The 15,703-nt window shown below is 30.7% G+C and overlaps 1 protein-coding gene and 1 long non-coding RNA gene across 4 annotated transcripts; both read left to right on the top strand.

Moving 5' to 3' along the window:
• Positions 1 to 670: 670 nt before the first annotated feature.
• LOC110723154 (UPF0481 protein At3g47200-like) lies at positions 671 to 8,179 on the top strand. Of its 3 annotated transcripts, XM_021902476.1 has the most exons (3): positions 671 to 957; positions 2,456 to 2,633; positions 6,539 to 8,179. In XM_021902476.1, the coding sequence occupies exons 2-3, from the start codon at positions 2,604 to 2,606 to the stop codon at positions 7,886 to 7,888; spliced, it is 1,380 nt and encodes a 459-aa protein (XP_021758168.1). In that variant the 5' UTR covers positions 671 to 957; positions 2,456 to 2,603; the 3' UTR covers positions 7,889 to 8,179. The 3 variants fall into 3 exon arrangements, with proteins under 3 accessions (XP_021758168.1, XP_021758169.1, XP_021758170.1); XM_021902477.1 differs by lacking the exon at positions 2,456 to 2,633 and having other exon boundaries at positions 672 to 2,280; XM_021902478.1 differs by lacking the exon at positions 2,456 to 2,633 and having other exon boundaries at positions 677 to 957.
• A 904-nt stretch (positions 8,180 to 9,083) lies between these two features.
• On the top strand, positions 9,084 to 12,587 carry LOC110723153. The gene is made up of 2 exons (XR_002511674.1): positions 9,084 to 9,530; positions 10,051 to 12,587. It is a non-coding gene; the product is annotated as an uncharacterized LOC110723153 (long non-coding RNA).
• Positions 12,588 to 15,703: the final 3,116 nt, after the last annotated feature.

Genomic DNA, 15,703 nt, shown 5'->3' with positions numbered 1-15,703 from the left:
CCTTCCAATTCTAGAACTGAAATAGCCAAACTAGCAAATGTCAATGCACTAGTTTGACTACATGATCAAATATTAGTAAACAATATTAAAACTCATATTAATATTTGTTTAACAATATATTTTATGTTATAATTTATTTTTATATTACTAAAAATGATAGTCAGAGTAAGTATTTAATAGTAAAATGACAAAGTTAAACGTATTAATTAATTAGAAACAGGGGGAATGCACTTTCATTTTGTTGTCGCTTATATAAAGTGTTACACTTTCCTTTAATGGTTTTTTTTAGTATTACACATCTTTTTTTAGCAACTTACTCATTTAAATATTAATTGTCTCTCCCCTCTCATGGTCCCTACTTAAACACACTATTATTTTTATTTTTATTTTTATTATGACTAATGAAAGAATAACTGACTTTTTTGTGAAAGTAACCCTATTTTTCCATTGAAATAATCTCTTATACATCAAGGTAACCCCGTTTCCTCATCATTGTAACCCTTAATATGTAATTAAATACGTTATTATTTGTGAAGTAGCCATACTAGCCACATATCACATATAAGTATTTATGTTTAATAAAATATTAATTTCATTATTTTTTATAATAATTTTTTAAAATACTCCTTACAATGTCTTATATTGAAGTCCATTGATTTTTCAAAAATTATATACCGATAAGAGTACTTTGGATTTAGGTGTAAAACAAAAATGCCAAGCAGAAGCTAAAAAGCTCGCTGTATAAAAAGCAAACCAGCCCGAGGCAAAGAATACACATACATTATAATAGCACTCCGTAATAGTTTTAAAACGTACGAAATATTTTTCATTCAAAGTTTTTTTTTTTTTTTTTTTTTTTTTTTTTTTTTTTTGTTTTTAATCTCACTCTCTTCGGGGTAACTTGCGAGGCGCAGTGCACGTGTTGAATCAATTGGTGCTACAGCTTTGCAATTTGCCGTAAGTCCCCGCAATTGTTTTTATATAATTTAAATATTGAGTATTTAATACTTTATGTTGTCCTACTTTTTATTAAGAAATTACTATCTCCATTTCTTATTATGTGCAATAAAGGGTATTATTTGTGACATATAAAATATTCCTTTGTTACACATAATAAGAAATAGAGGTAGTATTATGAATGTAAAACAAGCTTTCAATTTATTATGCTTTGTTTTACTTTTTTTTATATTGTATAATTTAGTTTTCCCCGTATATATTATACTCCCTATAATTGATGAAAAATCGCTCTTATATCCCTTATAAGGTAATTATTCACAAAAAGTCCAAAATATTAACCTCATTATAATGTCTTTTTTATTTTATTTTTATTTTTTTAATGTACTCCTTACAGTGTTTTAGATTGAAGTCCATTTATTTTTCTAAAAACACAAACTTTTAAAAAAAACGGATGTAATTATTGTACATTCATTATAAATATAGGCCAAAGTGATCAAAAGTTCCCCCTGAAATGAATAAAAGTTATCCCAATATACATAAAAGTAACCCAATACAAATAAAAATTATCTACGTTTTATTAGTAATAAAGAATCACATTTTAAATGACTAAAAATCTATTATTAGTTATTGAATGTAATTAAATTATCATTATAAAACTTTTCTTGTTGTCTATGTATATAAAAATTGTATGAGGTTTAAAGTTACTCAAAAAAAGGCAAAAAATTACCCCTGCTCGATGTATAGTAATATTAGTGTAAATCGAGTGTATACAAAAGTTTATATACAAATTAAAGTGTAGCATTTAAAAAATAGAGGGAGTACTTTTAATTATAGATGTAAAGCAATAATGTCAAGCAGAAGCTGAAAAGCTATATAAAAACTAAAACAGTACAAGGCAAAGATCTACTCGTACATTTTACTAACAGTTTTAAAACGTACGAAATATTTTTCATTCAAAGTTTATTTTTTTTCCACTCTCTTCGGGGTACCTTGCGAGGCACAGTGTACGTGTTGAATCCAATTGTTGCTACAGATTTGCAAGAGCCAGACACAGCGTACTGCATATTATTTTTATATTCCTTTGTACTATTTCGCGTTAAGGACGGATTTCTGCCTTTAGTGTGGGCCATATAACGTGGCAATTAAAGCCGTTAACAACAAACCCAAACGAAAAACAGAATATTTTAAAAAATTTGACCCTCTACCTTGGAACGACATTGCTATAATCATTTAGATCTGTTGGGCGATCCTTGTGGGCTCGGAAGATGAAATAAGCGAAGGTTTGTCGAGCAAGTCAAATTACCTGCTTACTCGTAATTCCTGGTATTCAATTCTATATTTACATTTGGGTTTTAATGTACAGATTAGTATTGCTTATATTTGTTGTTGGGTATTGGGTTTGATCAGATTTGTTTAATAAAAAGTTATATTATTCTGAATTTTAGTTAGTACTCATGATTGGGTACCTTATTTTCAATCCAATTCTGGCATTTTGTAGAATGTAATGGTGTGTGGTAGAAGATGGTATTTCAGGGACTCGGTTTTTGAAATTGGGAAATTGATGCAAACGATGTTAACGGAATTTTACTGCTTTGACTGGGGAAGACGTTAGTCAACATTTTCCAGTAAATGTTAACGTCTCCCTGATGTTACATATTTACCCTTACCTTTTTAAGGTATTTTACCAAAATACCCCCTGATGTGCTTTCTTTGTCAATCTGGCTTATCAACTAGTATTTCCTCGATTAGCAATTAGCCGTAAGTCCCCGCAATTGTTTTCCATATAATTTAAATATTTAATATGGTGTCTTACTTTTTATTTAGAAATTATTATGAATGTAAAACAAGTTCGTAATTTGGGTCCCATTTACTTCGCCTTATTTTTTTTGATTTGAAATTACTTTTGTTGATCTTAAATTAATTTTACTAAACTGAAACTATTTTTTTTTAACTGATTTTCAGTTATATTTCATCTTTTAAGGTCACAGATTATATTGAACTAAACTTATTTTTATTTAACTGGACTTCTTTTTGCTAAAATGAAATTATTTTTACTAAACTGAGATTATTTTTTTAAGATGAAGTGAACATGGGTCTATATATGCTTTATTTTACTTTTTAGTTTGTCTAAATTAGTTTTTTTCCATATATATATTATACTCCCTATAATTGATGGATAATCTGACAAATTTAGAGAAAGAGAGAATAGAATTACTTGTATTGCTTCATTATTATTCATCAATAGGTTAAGTATTTATACAAAACTTAAGATCATAAGATAGGAAACAATATTCCTAAAAGATATACCATATATCTTAATCATATATTCACTAAATATTATCTTAACATAAATATATCTGAATATATTATTCTCATAATAAGATACATACGGAAAATATATCACACATATATTTTCCAATATATCATATCTCTAACACCCTCCCACAATCGTAACGACAGTAATACGAACGTTGCGATTGGAAATTCCTCACTTTGTTGAAGTCGATCGAGTTGCAATACTCTGCTGATGTCGCCTTCAATTTTTCACTTTGTTGAAGTCGATCGAGGTGCACTACTCTGTTGATGTCGCCTTAAATTTTTTTTTTTTTTTCCAATGATGAGAATGTTCATCTTTTTTGAACTCATCGATCATCAATTACGCAGGAATGTCACTCTTTTGGAACCTGCAAAGATAACAATTTTTTGGTTTTCCAAAGCAAAATCGAGTTCCAATCAAATATTGGTTTTTCAGAGTAAACCACACTCAAGTCTTTTAGTGATCTTTCGGAGTAAACCACACTCAAATCTCTTAAAGGTCTTTCGGAGTAAACCACACTCAAATCTCTTAAAGGTCTTTCAGAGTAAACCACACTCAAATCTCTTAACGGTCTTTCAAAGTAAGCCACACTCAAATCTCTTATTGGGTTTTTCAAAGTAAACCACACTTAAATCTCTTATTGATTTTACTTTAGAGCAAAATCAAACTCATATCTAAAGGAGCAAAATCAGGCTCGAATCAACTCACAAAAAAGAAATTGCATAGTGGAATTTTTGGGTGAAATTTATGATTTCCGCCGGTGAGTTCAATTTTCTAATTAACCCACCGGTAGGGGGAAATTTTTTATGAACGGCCCCAATATTTAACCTGCTCTTATCACACATCTATTTTCCGATACCTCATATATTTAACGAAATCGCTCTTATATCCCTTACATTTGTTATTTTTTCCAAACATGGTATATTTAACTTAATTACTTAAAATATTTTCGTTGAGCTTAAATTATTTTTACAACCTCTTTATTATATGAGTTTTTTAAAAAAGTTATTGATTTTTAACGATTAAAATTTTTTTTATTGATATTTTTATATGAGTTTTTTTGAAGTTATTGCGCTTTAAAGTTTTTGATTTTACAAAATCTAAATTTTTTTTTTGCTGAATATAATTTATTCTTGCATAATTAACCATTTTTTTAATTTAGTTATTTTTAGCAAATACTCCCCCTGTTTTATATGTTATTTCCATTTTAACTGTGTTCGTTTGCCAATGTATTATTTTCACCATGAATAACTTAATTAGTTGAATATTTATAGAAAAGCTAGTTAAACATTAATAAATTATTGATTGAACAAAATCAAGTTAAATCCAATATGGCTATTTTATGTGTTTTATATATTGAGAGTAATATAGAAGATTTCTCATCTTATAAATAATGATAAGATTTTAAATGAAAAAAGGGAAATTCTCAACGGTAAGCCCTAACTTTTGCTACGCACCAATGGTACCTCCCCTTTTTTTTTATTATACAAAATGACCTTAGTTAAAAATTTCATCTCACTCATAACCTTATTTCATTAAATATTAACTATGGTTAGATTTATATTTAAAAAAAAAATTAAAAAAATTAGCCCCAACCACCAAAAACCAGCCACCCCCACCTGCCAGCCACCATTACCCTTTCTGGCGACGCTACCTTAGGTTTCTCTTACTGCCACTGATGCTACTCAAGCTATCCCAGACCTCCGGTGACGCTGCGCCAGTTCTACATCGACCACCGCCAAGGTTCATTCTTAAATCCCCGCCCACGACCCTCACTCTCTCTCCTCCTTCTCACCGTCACGACCTCTAAATCGCCTGAACTCCAGAACTCCGACCATCCCAATACCATAAATTTACGTACCCAGGTTTGACCACTGATCGATCTCTATCTCATTCTTCTCTGCCTTCTCCTTCACCGATCTCTCTTTGATCCCCGCCCAGACTAGAAACCTCAAACCCTAAACCCGCCACCCTTCCTCGACCAAAACCAACCCCACGGCGATAATCGAAGGTCAGAGGATAGAAAGTTTTGAGGTTAGGGTTCAGTTCTAGGCGGTGGAAAAGGTGGGGGCGATAGTTCGGCGGTTTGGTGGGAGGTCGGCGTTTTAGATGAGGGGTTTGATGGCTCCAGTTAGGGTAGAGGTGTTGTTGGCCTAGCTACGTGGTGGGGATGAGGGTGGAGGTGGTGGCTAGGTTAGTGGTTTTCTTTTTAGGGTTTTTTCTTTTTTTTCAAAATTAACCATAGTAAGTTTTTTTTAACTAAATAATAATTATTAATGTCATAAGTGAGATAAATTTCATAATAAAGGTCATTTTGTATAATAAAAAAATAGGGAAGTCACCATTGGTGCGTAGCAAAATCTAGGGGGTCACCGTTGAGAATTTCCCAAAAAAAAACAGAAGTGTATTATTTTTAAAATGGCCTTGATCATACCGTACCATTATTTTTCTTTCATCAACCCCAACCATAAAATTTAAATCATAGTTCTAGTTAAATATCAGATGTCTCCGAAGAGACTAGTTCTAGTTAAATATAGTTGATGTTGATTTGAATTTGATTATAGAAGATATAATAATAGGGAATTTTGTGTAGAACTACCCTAAAGATAGGGTTTATTGGTGAACAACTATCCATTTTTTTTTTATTTGTTTAGAACTACCCACAAGTTTGAAAACATTTAGGTATCACTACCCATTAACATATTCCGTCCAATTTAAGATGTTATCGGGGCTCATTTTTTTCACTTTTGCCACCCAATTAATTCTCTCAATTTGTATAAAGGTTTTAATCTATTTTAATTAACCTAATTAGGGTTTTAATCATAATTCATTTTAGGGTTCATGAGTGTAGTATTATTTGGGGATTTTAATTTCTAAGGTTTGGGGGTTTAATTGAATTGGGGTTTTTGCTTATTTTAGCATTAATTGGCCATTGTAATTGAAAAAAGTGAAAAATTGGCCCAAAATAACATTTTTATTGGACGAAAAAACGTTAGTGGGTAGTGCTACCCAAACTTTTCCAAACTTGCGGGTAGTTCTAAACAAATAAAAAAAATGGATAGTTGTTCACAAATGACCTTATCTTTAGGGTAGTTCTACACAAAATTTCCATAATAATAATCTGAAGCATATGCTATCATTTGTTGGGAATTTGAAAAGTCGATTCCGTCTATTTGATTAGTTTCTATACTTACTGTCTCATTAACATATGGATAAAATTATTTGAAAAATGAGATATATGCTTACATTCTACGATTAATACAGATGGAAAACAACACTCTACAAAATGAAATAACAGAGCAAGATGAAAATAACGGGGTGCTATTAACTTCAATGCGTAAGGAGCTGGACTCCTTGAATGTTTCCTTTAACGAGAATTGGTGCATTTATAAAGTTCCTGAATTCATCTTGAAGGGGCATGAATATTTTTATCAGCCTTTAGTGATGTCAATTGGTCCCGTATTCTATAAAGATCCAAAACTAGAACCCATGCAAGCGGTTAAATGGATTTACTTGGATAGCTTCCTTCAACATCCCAGCAATAATGCTCGTCACAGCTTGAATCCTTATATTGAATATTTTAACGACGAGTTTGTTAAAATGATAGTTCTTGATGCTGCATTCCTGGTCTACTTATTCTTGAGTACAACTTTGCCGCTCTCGTTTTATGTACCTTTAGTTGGGAATAATTTAAGAGCAAAAATGATTTATGTGAAACGGGATTTATTTCGGTTGGAAAACCAAATTCCATATTTTGTTCTCAAGGAATTCTTTGATATAGCATTTGGTAACACCTGCACACCTAATCCTCTTATTATTGTTACTATTGTATTCATATTTAGTGTTGGTATTAAAATCCCTGGAGAAAAGGCCATTATTAGTATTATTGAAGATGATAAAATTGAACATTTGTTGGATCTCCGAAGGATGTGTTGTTGCCTTTCTTTGAGCACACCATTGCGCAACCAACCAAATACAAATCCAACGACCGATTCAGATTCATACATACACAAGCTGCTGTCTTTGATCTATCCGTCATCATTAAGTAATAGGCTGCATAAGCGTCATCTCAAGACGAAAACTAATGATTATCATTCTACTGGTCGTCTTTGTTACACTGCCAAACAACTATTTGACGCAGGAGTCACATTTATGGCAGGTGAAACTGACAATCCACTTGATATAACATTTGATAACGGAAAACTCACGATTTCGAAATTAATAATACAAGATTCCACAGAATCTTCCCTACGGAACTTGGTTTATTTTGAACAGTGCCATTATTTGGAAGATACTTACTTCAGTGATTATATTATCTTCCTTGATCAACTGATAGACACCATGGAAGACGTGCAAGTGTTAGTTAAATATAAAATTGTGTGTAATCATCTAGGAAGTGATGATGATGCTGTAAAGCTTTTCAACAATATTACCAAAAATGTGATTGAAAGACGCAACAATAATTACTTTGATGTCGGTGATGCTCTGAATCGCTACGCTTCAACCCGTCGGAATCGATGGATGGCTATTTTGAGGAGCAAATACTTCAATCATCCATGGACAATCATGTCAGTGATCGCTGCAATCATACTTTTTGTGCTTACTCTTTTATAGACTATTGCAGCTTTCATCTACAAGTAGTCCAACTACCAATGCTGAATGTTTTGAAGATTCTTGCCGTTGTTGCCATGTCAGCTACTGCTATGAAATCAGAGACTTGAATCATATTCACGGAGTTGATTTTTTTTTTGTGTTTTATTTCTTTTCAAGATGCAACCTAGCTAGCTACTTTATGTAAATTTTATATTAGATCGTAATTGTAATAACTTAATGTTGTATTTTGTTGTTGATAATATAATAATCCATTAATGCAATGTTATATGCCTTCAATTTCGAGATTAGTGACATAAGATATCATTTACGTAATTTTATTATACTAACATGTTTACACATACCATGCTCATAGTACACCTAGTGTTAAGTGATGCGTTTTTAACATATCATTTGCAAGCTGTCAGTTTGTTTGTTTTTTTTTTTTTTTTTAAAAAAAAAAAAAAAAAAATCAATCTCTTCCACAATTCATGGGATTCAACGTGATATTCTCCATTTTTTTATAACTTTCAAAAATAAATTTCACCATATTTCAATTTTGAATTAAGAGAGAATAAAGTTTATAAAGAATTTTGTAGACAGAAAAATACAGAGCAAATTATGACAACATTGTAATCGATGAATCGGAGAAGATAATTTGATTTTATTTGTTAGGATTTTAATTTCAGGATATTGCTTATTAGATTGATTATATATTTCGTGATTATTTTGCACGATTATTGTAAAATATCGTCGTTTTTTTTTTCAATTTTGATATTTATGAATTTGAGATCCATATGACAAAGGTTGAAGATGATATTCTTTTATTTTGTCAAAGGTTGAAGATGATGTTCTTTATATTTTGTCAAATGTTGAAGATGGTGTTCTTTATAAATTATACTTATGTTCGTCGTTATAGTTATTGAACAATTATCACTACAAGAAAAAGGGAAATTAGCAACCGATTTTTGCGACTACCACAATAATCAATTGCAAAAATTATATTTGCGAGTGAAAAAGACGAGTAGTTGCAAATTTTGCAACCGATTTTGCAGTAGTTGTTATGCGGTCGCTAATTTGCAACTGGTTTTTGCGACTACCATAATAATCTGTTGCAAAAATATTATTTGCGGCGGAAAAAGGCGAAAAGTCGCAATTTTTGCAACCGATCTTGTAATAGTTGCTATAAGGTCGCTAATCTGCGCCGCTCTTATAATATTTTGCAACTAAATTGTAGTTGCTAGTGTTAATAATTTTGAAACCATTCTATTGCAACTAACATGGTAGTCGCTAGGTCGCTACCATTCTTTTTAAAATTTATTAAAAAAGAAATAAAAAAAAACAAAAAAACCCTTAGTACATCACTCATTCAGTAGTTCCTTTATTCATAATACATTAATACGTGAGTAATACATAGTCTACATACTCTTTTAGCCATATTTTTCAGATAAAGAACCAGGGCTTGATAAGTGTATGTCATCATAACCAATTCTAATCACTCACCAAGCTCCTTTCCCTGAAACCACGAAAACATAAAAGTTTCAGTCAGAAAATGACAGCCGAATGTACAAGCTTTATGCAGTAAACATAAGCAGGCCATTTCAGATCGAACCCGTCGACGTTGTCTTCTTCCGCCGCTGCGCCACCATATCTCCAGTCCACCAAGGTTAGTTACGAATTCTTCCTTTTCCTAGCGTCTATTCCATCTTCTTCTTACTGCAATTTTCCAACTACGAAGGGTTATCATTGAGTTTGTTGTCCAATTTTTTTATTAATCTGGTTTCCATTGCGAATTGTAAATTGATTTTAATCTCGATATTAATCTCGAATTTTGGCTTGAAGAACCCCAAACATTGAATTTGGTCTTAAAATTTGCTTAATTCTTCAAGTCTATTTGTGAATTTCAATCAACCCATACAATTTGCTGAATTTCCTCATCCTTAGAGAAGGTTTTTCTCATCAATATTTTAGTTTTTTTAATTTCCCCTTTCAATTTTGCTTAATTTTTATCTGCTTTGCTATTATCCATACGATTAACGAATGTTTGGGTTTTGTCAATTTCTCATTACTATATGTTTACTTATTTTGTCAATTTCAATTCTGTTTGCCTAATTACTTTGCCTTTTTTTTCTATTTAATCTACGATTGAGCTATAACTCCATTATATGTTGTCTATATATAAGCAGCACTTAAAAGAACTCCCTGTCAAAAAGAAAGAAGTCGAGAAAAAGACACTAATTAGGTATGTTTATTGCTTGTTTAATAATTTATCTTGTTTAATATATGAGTCAATGATTAATGTATTTGGCTGTCTATAATGAGTGCTCAATAATATTCCCCCTGCTTCTATGTGTTTCAGATTTATGCTTTTGATATTCGCTGCTTTAAATTACGTTGATGTTATATGGGTAATATCGTTTGATTTTATACTGTTAGAATCTTTTTGGTTAGATGTTTAAAGACTTTGTAGTGATTCGCATTGAATTGTAAGCAACTATAATATACCTGTACAAAATCTGTTCATATAATTCAATTAAGGTGTCTAATAAACTTGTATCCAAGTTCTAAGGCTTAGTTGTTGGGGTGGGGATTTTAGTGGATTGAAAAACTGAATATTATTGATGAATTTAGGCCTTTAAATAGGCTACAGCTATGTAAGCAAAACTTACAAAACAAAGCTAAGAAATTGCATAAAACATCAAGGAAAACAACCCTTGCTAGCTTAACATGCTTATCAGATTTTCCAGTTGTACCACTTGACAAAACCTGTCTTAAAACCCCAAAAAATATTTTTGGTTAATTTTTCTAATATTTTTCTTTAACACTAGATATCCTATTTTAATTACTGCAACTGGAATCGCCTCAAAATTCGAATCCAATTGGTGCAGACCCACCTGTAGAACTCATAAACTGACTTTTAAATATATCCTTTTATATGAAGCCCCTGGAATTTATGGCTTATCTTTTGTTATCTGGTATAATATTGTAGAACTCTTAAAATGTGAATCTTACAGGGATCTAAGCAATATAATCTACTTCTAAGCAACACAATCTTACTAACTTCACTTATATATCTCATATGCAGCTGCATATTTTGATGTATGTAGTTTCCTCTGGTCTGAAATTTTGTTCTCTAATTAGGTAAAACATATTGAGTTGTAGCAATCTACTATAGTTCTATTCTACTTGTTTCACTATAAGCATATGCAAATCATGGATATCATACACAGATGCATTAAGTTTAGATGTATACTATATATAACAATTATTGCTTCATTTTTTTGTTCCTATTAAGTTTCTTTTTTGGTTTCTGTCTATTTATGTTTTCCTACCTAATGAAGATTGAACACTTCTCTTTCAATTGTTTCAAAAATAAAGAAAAAGGATTGTGTATACACTATATGACTTCATTTAAGCTACTTTGAATTACAATTATCTGATTATTGTATCTATTATATGTTAAATTCAGTATTTGTAGTTAATGCGTAGCTTAGATTAGTTATACTGGGTATATCAGCATAGACATAAATTTCCTCATTTGAGACTTACCGGATATCCTATTCTTCCCAAAACTGATGCTTTGCTCTTGGTTCTTCCTTATCCTGGTATAAAAAAAACTGATTTTCATTGATACCACTATCGATTATTAAGGTGCAAAGTTGGCTAGATGAATGAGTAGCTATTAGATGTCATGTTTTTTTGAAGTCTGTAGAATTACATGCTCTATTAACTGCTTTTGTGCAAGGTCGCAACTCACATATTTATGTTCTCGCTGCTCTGTTGCTCTTAACTATAATGAATTGATTGCTCTAGTCATCATGGTTCCATTGAAAATGTTTAATGTACAATAGTAGGGCAATGCTTGTAAAATTAATTACATTGGTTTGTCAATTGCTTTCCAATCAAGTGTCTGATTGAAACACCCTCTCCACGCTTGAAATTTGGAGAAAAGCTGCAATTATATAATCATTGAGTCTATCTTATTTATGTCTTCTTGTGTGATTATATATCATGATTAGGATGTTGTTCACATATTTATTTATTTTTTCATTAGGTTTTTGGCCTATATACTTGTATAGAGAACTCAGGTATATGTGTTATTAGATTGCCAATGTATGCTTCATGTAAATACCCTTGAGAAAGTGAGAAACATTCCAACGTTGCGTTTGTAGATGATTGTATGTCTGGTTTCCTATCATAAGAAAGAGAATCTGTCAAATAAATTATCTAGGCTTGTTATCATTTATATCTCAACTAAGCTTTCAAGTTGAAGAATTAAAGAAGATGGCGGAAGAAAACAATGACAAGGCAGAAGAAAGCCAAAAAATGGCGGCAGAAAGCTTAAAATATGCCAGGGAAATTGCTGAAAATCATGAGATAGAATAAGCAACATGGAAGAAGGAAAAAAAGCTTAGCACAAAACATTGAAGGATATGACAACACTTGTCCAACATTACTATCCTACGAAGCCTCCTACGTTTACTGTCACCCTGTATCGTGATGCAACTTAGTGATTTTATTTCTTGGTGGTAATTTTGTGAACAGTTGATCTATATATTGGAGGCGTATTTGTATATCATTAGTTCTTATTGGAAGTAGCTTCCTTTATACGGGAGGTGATTTTGAAACAATTATTCTTATGGTTTTAGAATATTGTTTTTTAATATATTGATACAAAATTGATGATATTTTTGATATATGAATAAAATTGACATTTTGGTTAGTTTAATTTATGCTTAGTAACCCTTTTTTCTGTGACTGATATTGGTGGTTGCAAAATTTAGTGACTGCAGATTTCTTTTAGAGACTGAATGGCTAGTTGCAAAATAATTGGTCTCATTATTCTCTAATCTGTCGCCAAAAATAAAAAATAAAAAAAAAAAAAAAAAAGCTCGTAGTCGCTAATTCGTCGCAAAATAAATTAGCCTTCGTAGTTGCAAAATGTTCGTATGGTAGTTGCTAATCCGTCACAAAACATTGGTCTCCATAATCTTAAAACATTTGTCTCCATAGTCGCTAATCCGTTGCAAATATTTTACGACGAACAAAGGTTTAGTTGCTAAAATTCTAAAGGTAGTTGCTAAATGGTAATTGCAAAGTCGTTGCAAATTCGTCGCTAAATTTGCGACTATCCAAAAATTAGTCGCAAATATGGATTTGCGACGAGGTCTTTAACGACTAGCCAAAGTAGTTGCAAATCTGTCGCAAATCCATTTTTGCGACGGATTTGCGACTAATTTGGCCGTCGCTAATTCACATTTTTCTTGTAGTGTATATGAATGTTCTTTATTTTTATCCTTTATGTTCTTTGCTTCGATGTTCTTTGGTTTATTCTGTATTTTTAAATAATCTATCATTTATTAATTCTATATATGTATTTTTTTAATATTAATAATCACTAACTACGTATATATTTTTTAAAAATCAGGATTGTGAAGGTTGATGACAATATTCTTTTGAGATCTCCTCTATTGATGATTGTTTTTCAGATCTAAAGAACATTCGTAATATTATTAAAGAACATGATAATATTATGTAATGAACATAACTTATATATATATACCTACGACGATCCAAAATCAAAATTCAAAGAACATTTCACAATAAGCAATGAACATTATGTAACGATAAAAGTACATTGCAATTACAATAAAAAAATGGACAATTAAAATAAACTATCAAAATATCTAATAAAAATCATTATATGGTATAATTATGGACATAAGGAAAAAAAAATATAGTTTTACGAAATAATTGTACGTAACAAACAACTATAAAGTACATCATGTTTTCTAATAGAGAACATTATTAAATCACATATAGAACATCACAAAAAATTTATATATACCAACCCTAAAATGAATATTGTAACTATATATATTAAAGGTGAAAAATATGAACGAAATACTAAAAAAATTTGAAAACTAAAATTTTGAAAACGAAATTTTATAAATTTAAATTTTGAAATTTAAAAACGAAATCTTAAGTTATTTTTCGGTGAAATAATTTTAGAGAATAAAAATTATTTTTTTATAAATAATATTATATAGTCATATAAAGAGCCTCATAAAAAGTACACAGAACAATCATTAAAATAAATATTATAATTAAATTTTTTAAAAAAATTGGTGAAAAAATTGGTGAAAAATATTTATTAATTTTTTTAAAGAAAGGGAACTAAATATAGTATTTTGGATAATAACATTTTGAAAATGAAATTTAAATTTTAAAATTTAAAATTCAGGTGTACCATGTCGATCACCTGGGTGTAGGAACCACGCATTGAGTATCACCCTATCATGTCTTTTAACAAAACATTTAAGAGTGCATTTGTATGACTTATATAAATATAGATGGAAAACAGGGAAGTACAAACAAAATTAACAATGTCGGATCAAATGAGTAGAGTGGAAAATTAAACTTGTATTCAACTTTACATACACTTATGCGTATGTGTATCCTTTGTTTTTAATATTTTGCATATTTATAAAATACTCTCTAAACAAGCCATTTAATTTGCTCACTACTTATAAAAAAAAGCTCTCTAACTATGGTGGAAACAGGGAAAACTAGGGAAGAATATGATCAATTAGATCGGTCTAATAAGAAACCTAAACGGAAAAGTACAGACTTCATCCTCAATCGTTCTAAAATCAATGAGGATGTAATGATGGAGACTGAGGATAACCATGGGGGGGCAACCTCATCATGATACTGAGATGAACCCTAATGAGCCAAATCAAAATAAGGAGAGTCATCATTCCCAGATGTCGTTTTGAGATCTTCTGAAGGGTAATGAGGATGTCAACCAGGGGGATCTCCATGTCCCTCTGATGGGTGACATAGAAGAGGATGAGATTTCTGATGATGAAGCTCCACCAGAGGAAATCTTAAACGATGAAAGGTGTCCTGTTATTAGCTTGTCCAAGGAGGAAAAAAAGAGATTAAGGCATCCATGGAAAAATACCTTAATCATAAAATTATTTAGTGGCAAGTTAGGTGTTGAATTGACCACCTTAATATTTTAATGATTGATTTACGTAAAACAAACTCTGACTAATGATGTTTATAAGTCTTGGTTGAACAGAAAGATTCAGGTATACGAATATATGTTCCGGAGTAGGAACAACAGAGTTTGGAAGACTTGATGATGAATGCAAGCTTTCAAGATGTCCTCACAACTCTAGTATACTTAGTTATTCAGTGCATGAACTTAAGAAACAAAAGTGTTGGAAGGAACTCATGAGAAACTCAAAGTTCCTGATGGAATCTGGAATTCTTGAAATTACTTGACTGATGCTCAGAAAAGTGTTTAAACGATGGTTTTCAAAAACAGTTTTCATATCCCTTAATTTAAGGAAAAGATAAAATCAGTTTTGAAAAAGATTTATTTTATAAATAAATAAAATCAAAATAATTCATTAATTTAAAAGATAAGTTTTTAAATTAATTAATTATTTAGTTATCTTTTAATTAATAAACAATTATCTTTTTTAATTAATAAATAATTATCTTTTTAAATCCTTAACTGATTTTTGACTTAGTAAAAATAACTGTTTACTTAAATTAAGGAAGCACGTTGATTTAGGAGTCAAGCTAGGGAAATCATGTTCCTAAATTTCCTCAGCCTACATCCCAACTTCTCAGTTAAAGAGAACGTGGGATTAAGGGGGAAGTGGGAACTTGATGGAAGCTTGGTTTAACTCCTTATAAAAACAGATCAACGTTAAGTTTTGAAAGAGTGGAAAAACAATCTTAAGTATTCTGAGCATAGAGTTTCAAAGTGTTTAAAAGAGAAGTTCCTTCCATCCTTAGTCTCTTAAGTTCTTTAGAAAATAC

Source organism: Chenopodium quinoa, unplaced genomic scaffold (genome assembly GCF_001683475.1).
Source record: "Chenopodium quinoa cultivar QQ74 unplaced genomic scaffold, ASM168347v1, whole genome shotgun sequence".
NCBI classification, from domain to species: Eukaryota; Viridiplantae; Streptophyta; class Magnoliopsida; order Caryophyllales; family Amaranthaceae; genus Chenopodium; species Chenopodium quinoa.
The sequence above is the reverse complement of the archived record's forward strand: the minus strand, read 5'-3'. Positions and strand labels throughout refer to the sequence as shown.